The following is a 21,015-nucleotide window of genomic DNA, read 5'->3' as shown; positions in this document are numbered from 1 at the left end:
TCCTCCCTCATTAACACTGCCCTTAAGGTTCCTGGCTAATCTTCTCAGTTGCTTTTGTCACTTTGATCCCATATAGATAGTTCTTAAAAGAGCACAGTGCTCAAGGCAGACGTTCTTTACTAGTTAAGCTAAACTATCGATTGACTTTAAGAAGACTTCAGAGGATATTTTTGGTTTAAAGTTGAAAGATTATCTCAGGGCTAGTTTCGGGGCTTTATCTAACCTTCATGGCTCCAGGAAGTCTGAATTCCATGAGAATTTGAAATTCTGCGTTCTGCCTTTCACCCTTTTGACCAGGAACGTTAAGGGATGGTAGCCAGGCACCGTCAAGTTCTTCTGGTCTTGCGGCAAAGGAGGCAGTTGTTCCTTGTGGCAGTTGGCCACGCAGCCTGTAGCTTCCTGTTCCTGACTCTTCCTTCTTCCTCTGTCGCGCCAGGTGAACGTACCTTAGATGCCACTAGCAAGCTTTTAAGACCCCAGGCACTATGCAAGGAACTAGGAGGTAGGACAAAAGCACTAAACATGTTATTAGTCCAGTTAACAGGGATATCCCATGAAACCGTGACCTCAAACCTCCAAACCAGGAAACTTAATCCCATGAGGTGTTTGACTGTACACGAGCAGCCCCAGCCGTTGCTCTTTTGTTGTTGTTGTAAATAAACGTATCACACAGCCTTTGCCAGCTCAGCTTTTTGCAGGTGTACAACTTACTGACATCAATTACATTAATCAGCTGTGCAGCCCTGGCCCTTAATCGGTGTGATTTTTCCATCACTGTAAACTGAAACTCAGCACTCCATAAGCAATAACCCCTTCCCCCCTCCCTTCCACCCCTACTCATTGCCGTCAAGTCAATTCCGACTCATAGCAACACCATAGGACAGAGTAGAACTGCCCCAGAGGGTTTCCAAGGAAGCAGCTGGTGGATTCAGACTGCCGACCTTTTGGTTGGCAGCCAAGCTCTTAACCACTGTGCTACCAGGGCTCCATCGCCCCGCCCCTGGTAGCGACTAATAAACTTTGACCTATAATATACGTTTGCCTGTTTTTGTCATTTTATATAAGTGAAGTCATAGGATATTTGTCCTTTTGTGATTTATCTCAATATAATGTACATTCTTAACTGCTTTGTTTTGTATGTGATCACAAGCTTTATTACTTACACAACAGTTAGGATGAAGAGGAATTGGGTAGGGTTGATCATAGCATGGTCTTCCTTGGACCCTTGTCCCTGGGTGAGATGACAAAGCAGCCTCCTCTGTGTACACCCCTCGATGCATTGTAGGTGGAAGACAAGGAGTCTCGGGGTTTACAGAGCCTAGACCAGAGGGCTCCCTGTGCTGGATTGTGTGAGAAAAGGGGTGGGGGAAGAGGAAGGTGCCTTTGTTTGGGTGCAGATAGCATGGCCATCCTATGACCAGGGAGCTATCTGTTCACAAGAGAATGGCACGGTCTTCTTGTGACCAGGATGCTTGACCATCTTTGTGGTTTCCGCTGCCAGGTGGTGTCAGAACGAACATTCCTTCCCCTCTAGCTGCAAGATTAATTCTGTAAACCTGGATCTTCTGATTAATTATACGGGGCTGTGCTTTCTATTTTTTAATGACCTTACTTCTCAGCTGACGTTTCTAATCAGCTTGTGTGCACAAGGGGCGGGAGGCACCTTACCTCGCCTCCTTGCTCCCCTGGGTTCTGACCTTCTCCTCCTCCTGTATGTTGGGTTTTCCTCGGCCTCTCTTTCGGTTCAGCCGTTACCTGCAGTTCTTCAGCAGTGCTCAGGGATGATTGTTCTGTCCCCAACGTCCCAACAGCAAACACTTGGATGAGAGGAGAGCTCCTCTGGTTTTCTGTGGTAGTCGTTTCTCATGCCTCAGATGATACTATTGTGAGACTATTGAGTTCTATTTTAGCAGCCCTCCAAGGCTAGCACACTCCGGTCAAAAACAGTCACAGAGCATACACTACTGGAATAAAAAGACCAAGGACAGGTCTGACTTAGGAATACCATGCAGGCCTTGTCAGTGTTGCTAAGATATTAGAAAATCAAATTTATCAGTGAATTTTAAAAATTCATCAAAACATGGTAATAGTATTGTAGAATGTGAGGATGGCTCAATGGTAGCAAATCTCACATAGTTTATGATGTGAACTGAGAAAACCAGTGGTCATCCTCATGGATGACGGGAACACACAGCTCCTGTCGTTGCTCTTAGGTGCTGTCGAGTCAGTTTGACTCATGGCAGCCCTACCTGTGCAGCCTGGAACTGCCCCATAGGGTTTCTTGGCTCTGATCATTTGGAAGCAGTTCACAAGGGCTTTCTCCCAAAGCTGCTCTGTGGGGTTTAAACTGCCAGCCTTTCAACTGCTAGTTGAGCACTTAACCCTTTGCGCCACCCAGGGAGTCCCCAGGCTTTCCTAACCTGCCAGGAGGCCAATAGCTGGGACAGTAAGTTTACAGTCTGAGCATTTGATAATGCTGGTGCACTGGACCATTGAGCGGCTGTAGCCAGAGCCTCTGGGGCACTGTTACTTGATAACGCTGGTCTGCTGGACCATCGAGTGGCTGTAGTCAGAGCCTCTGGTGCACTGTTACGTGATAACACTGGTCTGCTGGACCATTGAGTGGCTGTAGCCAGAGCCTCTGGGGCACTGTTACTTGATAACGCTGGTGCACTGTACCATTGAGCAGCTGTAGTCAGAGCCTCTGGGGCACCGTTACTTGATAACACTGGTCTACTGGACCATTGAGCGGCTGTAGTCAGAGCCTCTGGGGCACCGTTACTTGATAACACTGGTCTACTGGACCATTGAGCGGCTGTAGTCAGAGCCTCTGGGGCACCGTTACTTGATAACGCTGGTGCACTGTACCATTGAGCGGCTGTAGTCAGAGCCTCTGGGGCACCGTTACTTGATAACACTGGTCTACTGGACCATTGAGCGGCTGTAGTCAGAGCCTCTGGTGCACTGTTACGTGATAACACTGGTCTGCTGGACCATTGAGCGGCTGTAGTCAGAGCCTCTGGTGCACTGTTACGTGATAACACTGGTCTACTGGACCATTGAGCGGCTGTAGTCAGAGCCTCTGGGGCACCGTTACTTGATAACGCTGGTGCACTGTACCATTGAGCGGCTGTAGCCAGAGCCTCTGGGGCACCGTTACTTGATAACACTGGTCTACTGGACCATTGAGCGGCTGTAGTCAGAGCCTCTGGGGCACCGTTACTTGATAACGCTGGTCTGCTGGACCATTGAGCGGCTGTAGCCAGAGCCTCTGGGGCACCGTTACTTGATAACGCTGGTGCACTGTACCATTGAGCAGCTATAGTCAGAGCCTCTGGTGCACTGTTACGTGATAACGCAGGTCTGCTGGACCATTGAGCGGCTGTAGCCAGAGCCTCTGGGGCACCGTTACTTGATAATGCTGGTGCACTGTACCATTGAGCAGCTATAGTCAGAGCCTCTGGTGCACTGTTACGTGATAACGCAGGTCTGCTGAACCATTGAGCGGCTGTAGCCAGAGCCTCTGGGGCACTGTTTCCATGAATGAAAAGGGACTTCAGGTTGGAACTCCCCTGACCACTCAATTTCATGTTCTCAGGCTATGGTGGTATGAATTTAAGTGTTGAGAGCTATGGAGACGTTCTCTTAGGGCTTCAGTTTGGCAGAATACCAGCATCGGCTTTATCCACTAAAAACATGTCTCTTGAGAGGTCATGTCCTAGTTGGGCTCCTGAAGGCAATGGAATGACAGACACCGGGAGTACATGCTGGTGATGAGTGATGCAGACTGCTGCCGGGACGGGTGGCCTAGGTGTTCAGCACTTCCCAGCATGGGCAGAGGAGCAGCAGGGTGTCAAGGGCTGAATTTTCAGAGCCAGCTGTTACAAGCAGCAGAACCTTGGCGAGCTTGTCAGGGGCCAGGTCATTTTAGATGAGTTAGGGGTCTCCTCTGTAAGGAACTATTACAGTAGAACCGGAGAAGTTCATCTGCATGATTGAGTCGGTTGTTAAAGGACAGCCCCATTTTGTAGACACACCTACAAATGGAGGCCACACTCTAACTCTTTTGTTATTTTCAGTTCTCAGACCATGAAGGGAAAGCTGCTCATGTGCCATTTTGGTTTTTTCCCAAAGTTAAAGCAGATTGTAGAAAGCAGTTCAAGAGGAAAGCTCATTTATTTATATAGGATTACGTAGAGTAGTATCTTAAAGGAAAACGTCATCAGAATGTTTTTGGGAGCTTTTTATAAATCCCTTGTGTTAATTCTCACCTTTGACGTTCTGAGTGGGTACTTCCTCAGTGGGGTTGAAATAGGATTGCCAGATGGCCGCAGGTAAGAAACCTTGACCTGTGCTCTTCCCACATACCCGTCTGAAGAGACATGATCGTTTGGACACTCAGAACCACATTCTGGTAGGATACTTTGACTGATGGGTACATGTTTTTTAAATGTTTGCCACTTGGTTTCAAAACCATGCCTTTTTCTTAATTTCAGCTCCAAGAACCCAGAAGAGGCAGAGCTGGAAGACACGCTTAACCAAGTGGTAAGGTGCTTGGTGATGGACTTGGGTCCGCGCGTTGTGTGGGGTCGTCTGCACACAGGGCGGTCACTTTATGAGAGCCTGTGGCTCTCCTCCCCACGCTGCTTGTCAGTTTCAGCATCTGTCCTTTCCTCGTCAGTCCTGAGTCCAGACCCACGAACGTGCTCTGAGGGGCTGATGAGATGCCCACTCTGAAGGGCCTGGGCAGTGCTCCCCCTGGCTGTGGGACGGGGTGGGGGCCGTGCAGCGGGCAGTGCGCTGCCAGGCGTGGGAGTTGCAGTGTGTCTTGTGGCGGCCCCGCTAGATGGTGGTCTTCAAGTACATCGAGGATAAGGACGTGTTCCAGAAGTTCTATGCGAAGATGCTGGCCAAGCGCTTGGTGCACCAGAACAGCGCAAGTGACGACGCTGAGGCCAGCATGATCTCTAAGCTGAAGGTGGGCTGTGAGTCTGCAGGAGTCAGTGTCGCACCACTGCAGGGCCAGCTCCTCCTGTGTTCACCCCTCCCAGGCAGCAGTAGCCCCCCAGCCATGCCATCAACCCCCTCCCTGGGCAGTACCCCCTGCTCTCACGAGACCACCCCAGTGCATTGGCCCCCCTCCCCAGTCACATTATGTCTGGACCGAGCTTCTCTCCCTCCAGCTGCTCTGATTGGTGACCCCCCAGGCCACACCCCTCACCCCCCTCCTCATTCTGTATGATCCTGATGGTCCCCCTGGTCCCTCCTGAAATCTGCAGTTACCACATTTTTGTAAAATGTCGTTTCCAGTTGTATCCTCCTTTTTTAAAAAAATAAACTCTCAGCGGCTTCCTCACTGACCACTGGGAGAGCCCTTGTGCTGGACACTGAAGTCCCCTCCCACCTGCCGCAGCATCTGCAGGACCGCCATGTCCTCAGCACACTGTCTCTCTATCATAACGGGACATCGTTTGGGTGTGTTTCAGCAAGCCTGTGGCTTTGAGTACACCTCCAAGCTCCAGCGCATGTTCCAGGACATTGGCGTGAGCAAGGACCTGAATGAGCAGTTCAAGAAGCACCTGACCAACTCAGAGCCCCTCGACCGTGAGTACCGTGTGCAGAAAGCATTCCTGGGGTTGGCACACGGGCTCTTGAGCAAGAGAAAGGGCAGAGTCGTAGTTGTCTAGTGCTGTTATAACAAAAATACCACAAGTGGATGACTTTAACAAACAAATGTATTTTCTCACAGTTTAGGAGGCTGTTGTTGTTTTTAGGTGCCGTTGAGTCTCTTCCGACTCGTAGCGACCCTGTGCACAACAGAACGAAACACTGCCTGTGCCATCCTTACAATCGTTATGCTTGAGCTCACTGTTGCAGCCACTGTGTCAGTCCGCCTCGTTGAGGGTCTTCCTCTTTTCCGCTGACCCTGTACTCTGCCAGGCATGACGTCCTTCTCCAGGGACTGATCCCTCCTGACAACATGTCCAAAGCATGTAAGACGCAATCTCGCCATCCTTGTCTGTAAGGAGCATTCTGGCCACACTTCTTCCAAGACAGATTTGTTCATTCTTTTGGCAATCCATGGTATATTCAATATTCTTGGCCAACACCACAATTCAAAGGCGTCAACTCTTCTTCAGTCCTTCTTATTCATTGTCCAGCTTTCACATGCATATGATGTGATTGAAAATACCATGGCTTGGGTGAGGCGCACCTTGGACTTCAGGGTGACATCTTTGCTCTTCAACACTTTGAAGAGGTCCTTTGCAGCAGATTTGCCCAATGCAATGGGTCTTTTGATTTCTTGGCTGCTGCTTCCATGGCTGTTGATTGTGGATCCAAGTAAAATGAAATCCTTGACAACTTCAACTTTTTCCCCTTTATCATGATGTTGTTCATTGGTTAGGCTAGGAGTTCAAATTCAGAGGAAGGCTTTTTCTCTTTGTCAGCTCTGGGGAAGGTCCTTGTCTCTTCCGAGCTTCTGCTTCTGGGCAATCTTCATGTGCTTGGTGTATCTCCTTCCCTGTCTCTCTTTGCTAGTTTGCGCACTAATCTCTGTTATGTTTCAAGAGAGATTGACTCAAGAACATCCTACACTAATCCTGCCTCGTTAACATAACAAAGAAAGCCCATTCCCAAATGGAATTATAACCACAGGCATAGAGGCTAGGATTCACAACACATTGCTGGGGGACGCAGTTCAATCCATAACTGCTGAGGAGAATGTGGGTGGTCTCTCAGATGCATTGGAAGGAGGGGAACTCTGTGGAGCAAAACATTCCTGATTCTAATTGAGGTGAGAAATGGTCGAACTTGCTAGTGTTACATTCAGCAGCATTTTCAGGGACTGAGTGCACCTTCTGTTAATGAGCAGTGAGTGGTGGGTCTGGGCAGTGGGTCCAGCCACTGACTGGTGTGTGTGCCCCACAGTGGACTTCAGCATCCAGGTCCTGAGCTCCGGGTCATGGCCCTTTCAGCAGTCCTGCACCTTCGCTCTGCCCTCAGAGGTAAGGGGCAGGACCGGGCTCTGGTGGGGGGTGGGAGGGCAGCGTACTTGTGTAAAGCCGAAGCTGGCTCGTTCTGTAGTCAGCATGACGGTGGTTCCCCGTGGCTGGAGGCATAAACCTTTCTCGGTGGTACATCCCAGAGTCCGTTAAAGTGCTTCACAAGAGTCTGATGGTATTTGTATTTACCAAGACTTTGTATGTGAACTGGAACCATATATTTTACTGATACGGGGGCCATAGCCTGCGGAGGGGCGCATGTTCTCTGTGATGGCCATGTGTTTTCTGTGATGTGCTCCTCTCTGCAGCTGGAGCGGAGTTACCAGCGGTTCACAGCCTTCTATGCCAGCCGGCACAGCGGCAGAAAGCTGACGTGGCTGTACCAGCTCTCCAAAGGGGAATTGGTAACCAACTGTTTCAAGAACAGATACACCTTGCAGGTAAGGTCACCTCTTTAAAGCACGTTAAGTCAAAATGAATGTAAGACAACAGAGAGCAAGGGTGAGGGGACTCGTGGAGCAGGCCCAGGGTTAGGCTTCTGACAAAGTAGTCTGAGGCCGACAGCCTGGGTGTCAGAGTCAGGTGACCTGGATTCTCCTTCTCCTGGCTGAGTAGCCAGGGGCAAGTTCCTTAATGACTCTGAGTCCCTCTTCCCTCCCCCATAAAATGGGGGCATCAATGTGGATATTTTGGATGAGGCCTGAAAACTAAATGAAACAGCGAGCTGAGAGTGTGGCAGGGCTGCCTGGCGCACACTGTGTTCAGATAGTCACTTAAAAAGCAGAGCGTCCTGTGTTCAATTGTGATGCACTTCTTACCTGGTGAAGCAGCTTCATGATGATGGTAACCCTCGGTGCTTACAGCAGTCACGCGTACTGGCAGTGTTTCCATTTTACAGATGAGAAAACTGAGGCTCAGGCTTTTTAAGTGATTTTTCTGGATCCTACCTTACATATGCCAGAGCCACAATCTCAGTTAAGGCCTTTTCCCTCCAAGACCGTAGGTTCTTCTGCTTCACAGGTAGTTGCTTTGTGTTAACACCTGAGGTTTCCCTGGAGAGGTTATGAATACAATTGCAAGCCTTTTTTTTTTTTTCTTCAATTTTTATTGTGCTTTGAGAGTTTACAAATCAAGTCAGTCTCTCATACAAAAATTTATATACGCCTTGCTATATACTCCTAATTGTTCTCCTCCTAATGAGACAGCACGCTCCTTCCCTCCACTCTCTTATCTTTGTGTCCGTTTGGCCAGCTTCTGTCCCCCTCTGCCCTCTCATCTTCCCTCCAGACAGGAGCTGCCCATATAGTCTCATGTGTCTACTTGATCCAAGAAGCTCACTCTTCACCAGTATCATTTTCTATCCCATTGTCCAGTCCAGTCCCTGTTTGAAGACTTGGCTTTGTGAATGGTTCCTGTCCTGGGCCAACAGAAGGTCTGGGAGCCATGACCACTGGGGTCCTTCTAGTCTCAGTCAGACCATTAAGTCTGGTCTTATGAGAATTTGGGGTCTGCATCCCACTGCTCTCCTGCTCCCTCAGGGGTTCTCTGTTGTGTTCCCTGTCAGGGCAGTCATCGGTTGTAGCTGGGCACCATCTAGTTCTTCTGGTCTCAGGATGATGTAGTCCCGGGTTCATGTGGCCCTTTCTGTCTCTTGGGCTCGTAATCGCCTTGTGTCTTTGGTGTTCTTCATTCTTCTTTGATCCAGGTGGGTTGAGACCAGTTGATGCATCTTAGATGGCTGCTTGCTAGCGTTTAAGACCCCAGATGCCACTCTTCAAAGTGGGATGCAGAATGTTTTCTTAATAGATTTTATTCTGCCAATTGACTTAGATGCCCCCTGAAACCATGGTCCCCAGAGCCCCGCCCCTGGTACACTGGGCCTTCAAAGGGTTCAGTTTATTCAGGAGACTTCCGACGAGGTTCTGCAGGCTCAGGATGGTCGTTCGTTTCCACTTTCAGGATTCTCCTCTGAGAAGGTAGTTAAAAGGCTTCCTCTTGTGTTGATCTAAGCACAGATGTTGTACACGGGAATGTGTGTTAACGTGCAGTTGAAGTTTTGCTTCATTTGTCCCTCCTACATGTGGAACAGTACAAACATACACACACTCACGTGTGCAGGCTCCGGGAGCTAATATCACAGCCTGTTTCTGACCAGTGGGCACTGAGCACAGGTGTGATGCAGCATTGGCCACATGCTGGCCCTCTTCCCAGGTGTCTTTATTAAAGGAACAAACCGTGCTTTTTCTTGTTTCTTTGGTTCTTTTAAAAATGTGTGTTAACTTTATGGAGATAACCCCATGCAACAAAACACACCAGTTGTGAGTGTGCGTTGGTGTGTGATGTGTGCACTCTCTCCACCACCACTGTGTAGCACCTGTCCAGGCTGGTTTTGGTCACTGCCATGACAGTGAAGAAGGAGCTACCACTGCTTGTGGCATCCAAGCCCTATCTTGGGGGTCAGGCCCCCCAGAGCGCAGAAGAGCCTTGCTCCATCTTCTTCCCTCCGGGTCAGTTTTCCAGCTGGGAACCGTAAGCCCTCCCAGGAGCCTGATGTCCCCAGTGTGCTTGCACATGCCCGGCGTTACTTTTGGCTCCTTGTAAAAATGGTGCGGCAGCATCAGATCTGCTCCAGTGTCGAGGAGGGGAAGGAGCATCAAGACCAGCATCAGCCCAAAGCTTATCCACACGAGGTGGAGGCCAGACATGCTCTTCAACCTTTTTTCTGATTGTGATACCAGCCATCGCTCCCACGGCACTCTCTACTTCTCTGCTAGGTTTGATAATTAATTACAGTGGCCACACAGAACTCACAGACCATACTCAACGATTATGGGGTTTATTAGGGAAGTAACAGGTTACAGTTCAGGATCAGGATCAACTTGGAGTTAATAGGAACAACGGGAAACAGATCTTCCATCAGAACAGCCTCTTCTCAGCCTCGGCTACAGGCAGGTGTCTCTCTCAGCCCTCGGCTTGTGCCTGGCCTGTGCCCTGCTTCAGCAGGTGTTAAAGCCTTTTTGCTCTGCCAGCGAGTGCCTGGAGGCACCCCGCTCCACCAGAAAGCCTGCTGCCCAGAAGTTCGGCACTCTCACGCCATGTGTCGGCATGCCCACTGGAGCCACCTTGCTCAGTGGGCTGGAAAGGAATCCACTGTGTCATCTCATCTCACACCTGTCTCCTGGTTCTCGGCCCCTGCATCCTGCTGTGCTTGCTGTCACTTCCTGCCATCTCGCGCCATTTCTGGTGTTACCGCTGTCCCTGTCTCCTGGGCTGAGGAGGTTCTTAGCATAGTGACCCTGGGTCCAAAGGATGTGTTCCACTCCTGGCTCTTCTTGATGGTAGTGCGGTCCCCCCATCCCTGGGTTTGGATCTTTTTAAACCTAGCAGGGTAGCAAAACTGACCAATCCCTTACGGTGTTTCTTATACTTTATTTGCATAGTCCCACCCCCACAAGTATTCCATGTGGCTGATGTATATTACAGGCAGTCTCTGATGATGGATTTGAGTTACAATGACCCACACTTTGCAACTGTCCATTTTGGTTTTTTTTTTTTTGTTGTTGTTTTTTTAGCGGGAGGTGTTGCTCCTGCTGTTGTTAGGTGCCATCCAATCGGTTCTAACTCACAGTGACCCTTTGTCCAACAGAACGAAACGCTGCCTGATCCTGCACCATTCTCACAATGGTTGTTATGCCTGAGCCCGTTGTCGCAGTCACTGCGTCAGTCCATCTCATTAAGGGTCTTCCTCTTTTTCCCTGACCCTCCCCTTCACTAAGTATGATGTCCTTCTCCAGGGAGTGGTCCCTCCTGACAACATGTCCACAGTACATGAGACAAAGCTTGCCATCCCTGTTTCCAAGGAGCATTCTCTCCCTGACTGTACTTGAGAACCAAGACAGATTTGTTCGTTCTTTTGGCAGTCCATGGTATTTTCAATATTGTTCACCAACACCACAATTCAAAGGTGTCAGTTCTGTTTTGGCCTTCCTTATTCACATTGTCCAGCTTTTGCATGTTTATGAGGCAATTGAAAAACACCATGGCTTGGGTCAGGCACACGTTAGTCCTCAAAGTGACATATTTGCTTTTCAATGCAGGACATGGCATGATAGAATTTTGCAAGACCAACAATTTCTTCATTGCAAATACATTTTTCTAACAGCATAAATGGTGACCATACATGTGGACCTCACAGGATGGAATACACAGGAATTAAATCAACTCCTTCTGTAGAAAGAGATGACGGAGAAGCTCAGTGCCATCAGTCAGAACAAGGCCAGGGGCCAACTGCAGGACAGACCATCAAACACTCCTACGCAGCTTCAAGTTGAAGCTGAAGAAAATCAGAGCAAGCCCACTAGAACCAAAATACAACTTTGATGATTTTTTTTTTTACATCTTGTTAGTAATGTGTACTACAAACTGTGTCACGGCACGTAATTTGCTCATGTTTTCGTTCTCAGATGTTCCCCACAGTTGTTCGATTTTATGATATACTGTTCAAAACACTGCTGTATGGATTTAGTTTTCTAGACTAAATCAGGGGCGTAGGTTGCTTGAAAATGTAGACCCAAACGCTGATCACTTTGCTAAAGCTGATAGGCAGTTCGGGAAGTAGTAAGATGTTACCACGAAAGAAAAAAAGAAAAGGACCATATAGACAGCTCTGACTAATTTTCTGACTAGAAATGCAATCCCTGTTCCCAGGCATAATCCAGATGGTTCAGAACCTTCCACATGTGGAGTTACTACCACAACTGACAAAATTCCAGCATCATCTCACGCTTCATCATCAGAGTAAAATTTTATGATTTGTATGTTTCTAACGCAAAAAAAAAAATTTTTTTTTTTTTTAATGCATGTATGTAGAGGGTCAGCAAAAAAGAGCAAGACTCTCAACAAAATAATTGACATAGTGCCTTCAACATTGAGCTCAAGCATAACAATAATCGCGAGGATGGCACAGGACCAGGCAGCGTTTTATTCTGTTTTACATAGAGTCGCTATAAGTTGGAACTGACTTGATGACACTTAACAACAACATGTATGAAAATATCTGTAAGTTTATAGCTAATGTTTCCAACCCCAAAGACAAAGATTGGATTTTATAAAGATATAAAAGGCAATGATAATGAAAACCAAAAACAAAAGGTACTTGACATGTCAGAACCGACTTATGATGGAGTTACTGGAACGGAACTCTGTTGTAAATCAGGGACTACCCATATTAGCAGGCTATCCAATCCCCTTGATGTGTCACAAGCACTTTATTTGCATAGACCAACCCAGTCATTTTGTGGGCGTCACAAGTCCGTGGCTAAAAGGGCCATGTAGTAGTAATTCACTGTACTGCACCCCTTGCTGGCCCAGGTCGGCCTAGGCAAGTGGTGATGTTCGTGGTCATTGCTTGTTGCTGTGGACTAGAGGCAAGGAGGGGAGAGAAGGGGCCTCTGGGTCCCTGGGAAAACGGGGAAGGCACTGAGAAGAGCAGGACTGAGTGTGCTGCCCATGCGCACCTGGTAAGAGGTGCCGTGTAGAGCAGTTTGGGTTCACTTACGAATGGTTTAGAACGTTACGTAGTAGATTACTTCTGATAAAACACCAGATGCAATGTCATTCAACACTGTCGCAGTCTCCTAGTGCTGCTGCAACAGAAATACCACAAGTGGGGGGCTTTAAAGAACAGACATACATTTTCTCACAATTCTGGAGGCTCAAAGTCCGAATCAGGGCCTCAGCCTTGTCGATTCCTTCCTTGTGGGTAGTCCCAGGCATTCCCTGGCTTGCAGGTGACCCTCACATGGCATTTGTCTTCCCCCGTGGGTGTCTGTTCCAATGAGCTCTTTAGTAACTCAGAAGGGATTAGATTTAGAACCCACCTTAGTCTGCTATGATCTAATTAACACAACAAAGAAACCTATTTCCAAACAGGATTATACCCACTGGTATAGGGCTAGGATTTGAACACATATTTGGGAGGACATACTTCAGTCCATAACAGATACAGGTTAACAGTGTATTCAAACACAGTTCAGAGTTTGTGCAGAAACAAACCTGAGCATGGGTGCATGGTGCGTGGGAACCTAACAGGTGTGTGGTACCTGATCTACCTGTGTAGTGTGTATTCATGTAGGCGACACTGCTTAGAAGAAAATTCACTTTATAGTATGGAAAGGTATGGAAAATAGACATGTCTTTCAGGAAAATGTTGCCAAGGCCCACTTTATTTTTTGCGTCTGTTTAAAGAATTTCATGACTTCTTCACACTGATGTTCTATGCACTTAAGTGTTTTCTTCTTTCATCTGTGCGTGGGGCTTCAAAGGCATCGACGTTCCAGATGGCAATCCTGCTGCAGTACAACACAGAGGACGCCTACACCGTCCAGCAGCTGACCGACAGCACACAGATCAAAATGGTACCTCACCTTCTCCCAGCCTCTCTGTTGCACAGGTTGACTGTGGGGACGGGGTGTGGTTGGTGTCTTCAGAATGAAATAGGTGTGAGGGATTTTACTGTGTTACAGAAAGCCTGATTTCTAAACTTTGTGTCAGCTGTAAATACGTGTACAGTGACACACTTTTCTTATGTTCACCACCTCTTAACCCTTTGTGCAGCTGGGGTTTTCTTACTAAGCTTAAGTTTCCACTTATTTTAATATTATTTTTCCTGTTAATTTTTCTATTGAGGTGTAATTCACATAACATAAAATTCACTGTTATGAAATGTACAATTCAGTGGTTTTTAGTATATTTGCAGTGTTGTGTAACCATCGCTATTTACCCCATTTCGGAACATTTCCATCACCTCAAAAAGAAACCGGTACCCATTAGTAGTCCCTCCCCTTTTCCTTCTCCTTCCAGCCTCTGGCAACCACCAGTCTATCTATATCTCTGTGGATTTGCCTGTTGTGAACAGTTTATATAAATGGAATCATACATACGTGGTCTTTTGTGTCTGGCTGCTTTTCAGCATATGTTTTTAAGGTTCGTCCATGTCGTAGCGTGGATCAGAACTCCATTCTTTTTTATGGTTGAGTAATACACCACTGTGTGGATATAGCCCAGTTTTGTTTATCTGTTCACCAGTTGATGGACATTTGGGTGGTTTCCACTTTTGGGGCTGCTACGTGTAGTGCTGCTATCAACATTCATGTACACATTTTTGTGTGGACGTATGTTTTCAGCTCCCTTGGGTTTATACCTAGAAGTGGAATTCCTGGGTCATATGGTAATTTTGGAGCCCTGGTTGCTCAGTGGTTAAGAGTTACACCTGCTAACCAAGGGGTTGGCAGTTTGAATCCACCAGCCGCTCTTTGGAAAACGCTTTGGGGCAGTTCTGCCCTGTCCTGTAGGATTGCTATGAGTTTGAATCGACTTGACGGCAACAGGTTGAATTTGGTATGGTAATTTTATGTTTAACTTTTTGAAGAAACGTCAAACTTTTCCACAATGGCAGCATCATCTTACATTCCCACGAGCAGTAGGTAAGGGCTCGAGTCTCTTCACATCCTCACCAACACTTGTTATTTTCCTTTTGTCAATCATGGCCATCCAGATGGCTCCTCGTCGTTTTGATTGGCATTTCCCTGATGACTAATGACATTGAGTATCTCTTCCCATGCTTACTGGTCATTTTGTAGGTCTTCTTTGGAGAAATGTTGGTTCAAGTCCTTTTACATATGTTAATTGGGTTATTTGTCATTTTAATGCTGGATTGTAAGGATTCTTTATATATTCTGAATATTAGATTCTTATAATAATGTGATTTGCAAATATTTTCTCCCATCCTGTGGGTCATTTTTCACTTGCTTGATAAAAGTCTTTTGTGCAGAAAATCTAATTTTTATTAAGTCCAGTTTACATATTTTTTCTTTTATTGCTTACGCTTTTTTTGCCATGTCTAAGAAAAAATGGCCTAATCCGAGGTCACAAAGATTTACTCCTATGTTTTCTTCTAAAAGTTTTATGATTTTAGTTCTTACATTTAAAAGGTCATTCATCCATTTTGAATTAATTTTTGTATTTGGCATGAGGTAGGGGTCTAAGTTCTTTCTTTTGCCTGTGGAGATTGTTTTCCCAGACCATTTGTTGAAGAGACTGCTTTTCCAATTGAATGGACTTGGTACCCATGTCAAAAATCAATTGACCATAGTTGTGTGGATTTATTTCTGGACTCAGTTCTATTCCATTGTGCCAGTACCACACTCTGTTGATCATTGTAGCTTTATAGTACATTTAGAAACTGGGAAGTACGAGTCTTGCAGCTTTGTTCTTTTTTTCAGTATTGTCTTGGTGATTTGGGCCCCTTGCCATTTTATGTAAATTTGAGGATCAGCTTGTCCATTTCTGCAAAAAAGACATTTGGAATTTGAGTCTGGGTAGTCTTGCTGAACACGTTCATTAAGCTCTGATACTGTGTGTGTAAATTCTTTAGGGTTTTTGATACGTAAGATCATCTGTAAATATAGTTTTAGTCTTTTAGAAGGTGGATACCTTTATATATTTTATTTCTTCTTCTTGCCTAATTGCTCTGGCCAGAACTTCAGTACAATGTGGAACAATAGTAGTGAAAGCCAGTATCCTTGTATTGTTCCTCATCTAAAAGTTTTTGGTTTTTCCCCATTGAATATAATGCTGGCTGTTTTTTTTTCAATTGGAAAAGCAGTCTCTTCAACAAATGGTCTGGGAAAATGATCTCCACATGCAAAAGAATGAACTTAGACCCCTACCTCACGCCAAATACAAAAATTAATTCCAAATGGATGAATGACCTTTTAAATGTAAGAACTAAAATCATAAAACTTTTAGAAGAAAACATAGGAGTAAATCTTTGTGACCTTGGATTAGGCAATTTTTTCTTAGACATGACAACAAAAGCGTTTTTTTTTTTTTTTTTTCATAGATGCCTATTTATCATGCTGAAGAAATTCTCTTCTATTCCTAGTTTTTTGGGTGCTTTTATTGTGAAAGGGCGTTGAATTTTGCCAAATGCTTTATCCGTGTGGATTTTTTAGTCTGTTCCTGTGGTTGTTACTTGATTGGTGTTCATATGTTGACTGTCCTTGCATTCCTGGGATAAGTCCTCCTTGGCCGGGTGGTGGTAGTGTTAGTTGCTATCAAGTCAGCTCTGACACAGGTGACCGGCCCTGACACAGGTGACCTGCGTACAACAGAAGGAAACGTTGTTTGGTCCTGCGCCATCTTCACTATTGTTGGTATGCTCGAGCCCATTGTAGTGGCCACCATGATGCTGCATTTGATTTGCTAGTATTTTGTTGATGATTTTGCATCTGTATTCCTAAGGGGGGACCCCTGGTGGCATAGTAGTTAAAGACCTGCTGCTGCTAACCAAAAAGTCGATAGTTCGAATCCACCAGGTACTGTTGGGAAACCGTACGGGGCAGTTCTACTCTGTCCAGTAGGGTCGCTATGAGTCAGAATCCATTCGATGGCAATAAGTTTGGGTTCACTGTTTTTTGTATTTGGTTTTTTATTCCTAAGAGATATTGGTCTGTGATGACTCTGTCTGGCTTTGGTATCTGTAATGCCATCCTCAGAATGAGTTAGGAAAGTGATTTCTTTTTAAATAGTGTTTCCATTTAGTCCCAGAAACATCTCAAAATCAAGTACCAAAGCAGGTTTGCTCTTTGCGTGCAGGAGTCTCGCTCCTGCTGACCCGTGTGAGTCAGAAGACAGAGCCTGGTGGGCTCGGCTGCCTCGTGGGCTGGGAGCTGCTCCTCCAGCTGATGTGGGAGCCTGCAGTGGCGTTGGGCCAGTCTCCTCCCTGTTTGGGGACGAGAACATGTATGAGGGGTGTGGCTGCACTCCCCCGCCCAGACCCTTCGCCCTGACCTCACTAGCGGCACCCCCAGCTCCCCTATTCTGGGTGGGTTTCCTGTCTGGAGGCCCCAGTGTCACAGCTTTAGCCTTGACCTCGGGAGGAGGATGGGCACCACCAAAGGATGGGACCACGGTTCTGGCCACGTGGCCTCCTCCAATTCAGGTGGTGCAGACATGGGGCCAGTATGTGTGGTGAGCTGTCAGGTGGCCTGTCCCTGTGGCGTGAGGACACTACTGTGCACGCTGCTGAGTGTCACCGTCTCGTCCTCCTGATTGTCAAGGCCAGCCAGGGGTTGGTGTCGCGCTGGGGTGTGGGGGCAGGGCCTAGACAAGGCACCCTCTCACATTCCTTTGGGAAAACAACTTCTGTGGGTGGTGGTTGTCTTCTACAGCACAGTGGACTCTGGGCCACCTATAATTTATTGCAAAGAAAAATGCGTTTTCCCTCTAACTTGTTGTTTTCTCTTTGATTGCAGGACATTCTAGCCCAAGTCCTACAGATTTTATTAAAGTCAAAGTTACTGGTATGTGCGTACCCTTTCCATGTTAACACGAGAAGAAAGGCTTTTCCTGAAACTGTGTAGTAACAGTTGTTTTCTTACAGGTCCTAGAAGACGAAAATGCAAATGTCGATGAGGTGGAATTGAAGCCAGATACCTTAATAAAATTATACCTTGGTTATAAAAAGTAAGAAAAGTCTAATTGATAGCTGGCCCTGAGCCAAGCCATACACCTGGCGCCTTCCCCGGGGTTGCCGCACATGGGAAGACCGGGGTCCATGAGCCCGGGTCGGGGTCTAGGAGCCCGGGTGGGGGTCTGACAGTCCTCGTGGTTTCTCCGTGCCTCTGCGTAGAGTTTGTTTCTTAGCGAGCAGACTCCTGGGCAAGTGTGTCTCCTGAATGGCTGAGACACTTTGAGTCTGTTCACTTCCAAGTGTCTTGATTTTCTCATCTGACACAGTTGGGGGTGAGGGGGCAGATGAAGGAGCGGCGGTCCCATTGGGTTAGGAGACAGCAAGCAGCCTAGTGGCTAACACAGCCTCCATTTTCCTACAGTAAGAAACTAAGGGTTAACATCAACGTGCCAATGAAAACTGAACAGAAGCAGGAACAAGAAACCACACACAAAAATATCGAGGAAGACCGCAAACTGCTGATTCAGGTGACTTGTGGGAGGTGGACGGAGGGACAGGAGGGGTGGATCATTGTCCTGAGTATATGATGGTCTTAGGATGGGCAGTAGGTGGCCAGGGTAGGGCAGAACGGTGCAGCCCCACCCTGCAGGTTGGAAGCAGGTGGGTTGAGAGATGGGGGCAGGAGGGAAGAGGGTGTTTACTGGAGGTGTGGGCAGCTCAAACAGCCTTAAAGATTTAAACTTTTATTTTAAAATACTTCATTGTTGTTGGGTGCCGTTGAGTCATTCCAGCTCATATTGACCCTATAGGACAGCGTAGAACTGCCCCAGAGGGTTTCCAAGGCTGTGATCCTTATGAAAGCAGACTGCCACATCTTTCTTCCACAGAGTAGCTGGTGGGTTCAAACTGCTGACCTTTCTTGATAGCAGCTGAGCACTTAACCATTGTGCCACCACGACTTCTAAAATACTTTATCCAAAAACCAAAAAAAAAAAAAAAAAACCCAAACCCATTGCTGTCGCCTCATAGCAACCCTACAGGACAGAGTAGAAATGCTCCCATACGGTTTCCAGTGCTGACCTTTTGGTTAGCAGCTAAACTCTTAACCGCTGTGCCACCAGGGTTGATGCAGGTGTTTCATAAGAGCTGAGGAACAATTTTAATGTTTGTCAGGTTAGCGCTTGCCTGCATCTCTGTTGCCTATTACGGGTATAATCCTTGGCGTGCAAGTTCTGTTGGTGTCCTCGGTGGCCCCTCCCTTACTGTCGCCCCCTGCCCCCATTGTGCCTGCAGGCAGCCATCGTGAGGATCATGAAGATGAGGAAGGTCCTGAAGCACCAGCAGCTGCTGGGGGAGGTGCTGACACAGTTGTCCTCGCGCTTCAAGCCGCGGGTCCCTGTCATTAAGGTACAGGCATCGCTCGGCCACAGAGCTGCTGAGATTCAGAAACGTGGCCGGGGTGGGCTGGCTGCATGTTGAGGAGAGGAGACTCGCCTTGTTCCTAAAAAAAAAAAAAAAAAAAAACCCAGTGCCATCGAGTCGATTCTGACTCATAGTGACCTTATAGGACAAGAGTAGAACTGCCCGATAGTTTCCAAGGAGCACCTGGCAGATTCAAACTGCAGACTCTTGGTTAGCGGCCATAGCATTTAACCACTATGCCACCAGGGTTTCGCCTTATTCCTAGGTAACAGATTTTCTGGCATTGACCTGGATATTCACAGAGAAGGTGCACAGGGCTGGAGTTCAGCTGCTTCTCCCCTGACCCTGGGCCCCGAGAGCTGCCCCACTTGGTGCCTGCTGTGTCGTGCGGGGGTCCACGCGGGCTCCTGCCACTAAGCATTGGTGGGCCATCCGTGGCGTGGCATGTCACAGTCCTTTGTCATCTTTACAGCCACACGGCTGGGCTGCATGGGAGCCAACCACAGCCCACTCTCCTGGTTTGCCACCATCTAAAATAGAAGCGGCCGGCTTCTTTCCAAACCCCTTGGGTGAGACCCTGGTAGCGCCGCAGGCAGAGAGGAGCACCAGGGTCACCGTGGGCAGGCACAGGCAGTGGTGAGCAGCTCAAGGCTGGCAATGAAGACGCTGGCCATGCCTCCACAGGCTCCTTCTTCCCATGTGTCCTGGGAAGGGGGTGTCATTTTACAGAAGGAAGGGCTGGGGCTTGAGGACAGCAGGACCTGAGGTGACAGCCAGGGCAGAGGACAGGGACTGGCTGCCGAGCAAGCGCTCAGGGGCCGCAGCACAGTCTGACGGTAAATGTGTTTTTCTTCCCTTCTGCTGCCTCTTCCTTTGTAAACCTGGCGGTAAATGTGTCTTTCTTCCCTTCTGCTGCCTCTTCCTTTGTAAACAACGTCCAGAAGTGCATTGACATTCTGATTGAGAAGGAGTATTTGGAGCGAGTGGACGGTGAAAAGGATACCTACAGCTACCTGGCGTAGCCTTCCAGGAGGGTGTGGCCATGCGACCACGCCACAAGGAGGGAGGACGCTGCCACCCCGCTCTCGGGGGCCCCCGGGCCGCCGCCTCAGCCGAGACCGACACCCCAGGGCAGCCTCAGGCCCACACCGAACCGCTCAGGACTGACACTTGCCGTCTGTGTTCACAGACGCGACGCCATTTAACCTAATTTAAGGACCGAGGGGACGGGCCTCTGCTGAGGCTGCATGCGTCACATCAGCACACGCGGCCAGAGGGCAGGTCCGCGGCCCCGCGCCGCCGCCGTGGAGACATTTGTACAGTGTGCTTCATTTTTTAATGTGTGAAAATAAAGAGAATTAAAGGATTTCTGTAAAAGTTGCATTTGGTTTTGTCTTAAGTTTTACTGATTTCTATATGTAAATAAAAGATATAACAATTATGCAATTTCACATATTCGCAGTGGTTTCCTAGAGTCTGAAAGGGCTCATTTGTTGCACCGAAAAGGTTTTAAGGCCCTTGTGCTGTGTGTTGTTTTACATTCAGGCTTATTTCTGAGGCTTCTTCCTGCAGGGCTGGAAGGCAGTGCTTGTGAGGACAGCGGTGTCCTGACAACCTGAGGGCAGCAGCCTTCCTCAGGCAGGGAAACCGAGGCCGGGCAGGGCAGCAGCTGCCCCTCACTCCAGCATGAGCAACCAGCAAGGATCTCCACAGTTCTTAGCCAGCCGTTACAACAAAAGGGGCCACAGTTTACAGATGGAAACAGCCTTCGTCCTAGGGGAGCGAGTGGCCCGCAGCCCTCCCTGTGCACCTGGGGCCCGTCTCCAGGCAGCGGGAAAGCAGCAGCCCTGTGGCCACAGCCCAAAAGAGTGCCAGGCATCTGCGGCAGCTGCCGGTAAGTGGACGGCAGCTCAGCGGTCAGAGCCACGGGATGCAGCCAGCACCTGGACATCCCTGCAGAGACCAAGGTTGCTCTGCCCATGTGGTAGTTCTGCGGCCCATGTGGGCCACCAGCCATGCCACTCCCAAGCCCCAAATGCAGCCGCATCCTGGCTCCACAGAGGGCTGCTGCCAGCTGACTCAGTTCTCAGTGTAGAAGTTCAGAGTACCAACCGG

General features: G+C 48.0%; 1 protein-coding gene across 4 annotated transcripts in view; it reads left to right on the top strand.

The window, feature by feature from the left end:
- CUL1 (cullin 1) overlaps positions 1–20,283 on the top strand; it is an 82,766-nt gene extending 62,483 nt beyond the window's left edge. For all 4 annotated transcript variants that reach the window (XM_049894177.1, XM_049894176.1, XM_049894179.1 and 1 more), the window contains 11 exons: positions 4,497–4,545; positions 4,847–4,978; positions 5,487–5,604; positions 6,931–7,007; positions 7,313–7,444; positions 13,328–13,420; positions 17,321–17,368; positions 17,449–17,531; positions 17,900–18,005; positions 18,772–18,885; positions 19,842–20,283. In XM_049894177.1, the coding sequence (XP_049750134.1) occupies positions 4,497–4,545; positions 4,847–4,978; positions 5,487–5,604; positions 6,931–7,007; positions 7,313–7,444; positions 13,328–13,420; positions 17,321–17,368; positions 17,449–17,531; positions 17,900–18,005; positions 18,772–18,885; positions 19,842–19,922 (1,033 nt within the window). In that variant the 3' untranslated portion in view covers positions 19,923–20,283. The remainder of the gene's footprint in view (positions 1–4,496; positions 4,546–4,846; positions 4,979–5,486; positions 5,605–6,930; positions 7,008–7,312; positions 7,445–13,327; positions 13,421–17,320; positions 17,369–17,448; positions 17,532–17,899; positions 18,006–18,771; positions 18,886–19,841) is intronic.
- The last annotated feature ends 732 nt before the right edge of the window (positions 20,284–21,015 follow it).

This window comes from Elephas maximus, chromosome 8 (genome assembly GCF_024166365.1).
Source record: "Elephas maximus indicus isolate mEleMax1 chromosome 8, mEleMax1 primary haplotype, whole genome shotgun sequence".
Lineage (NCBI taxonomy): Eukaryota > Metazoa > Chordata > Mammalia > Proboscidea > Elephantidae > Elephas > Elephas maximus.
The sequence above is the reverse complement of the archived record's forward strand: the minus strand, read 5'-3'. Positions and strand labels throughout refer to the sequence as shown.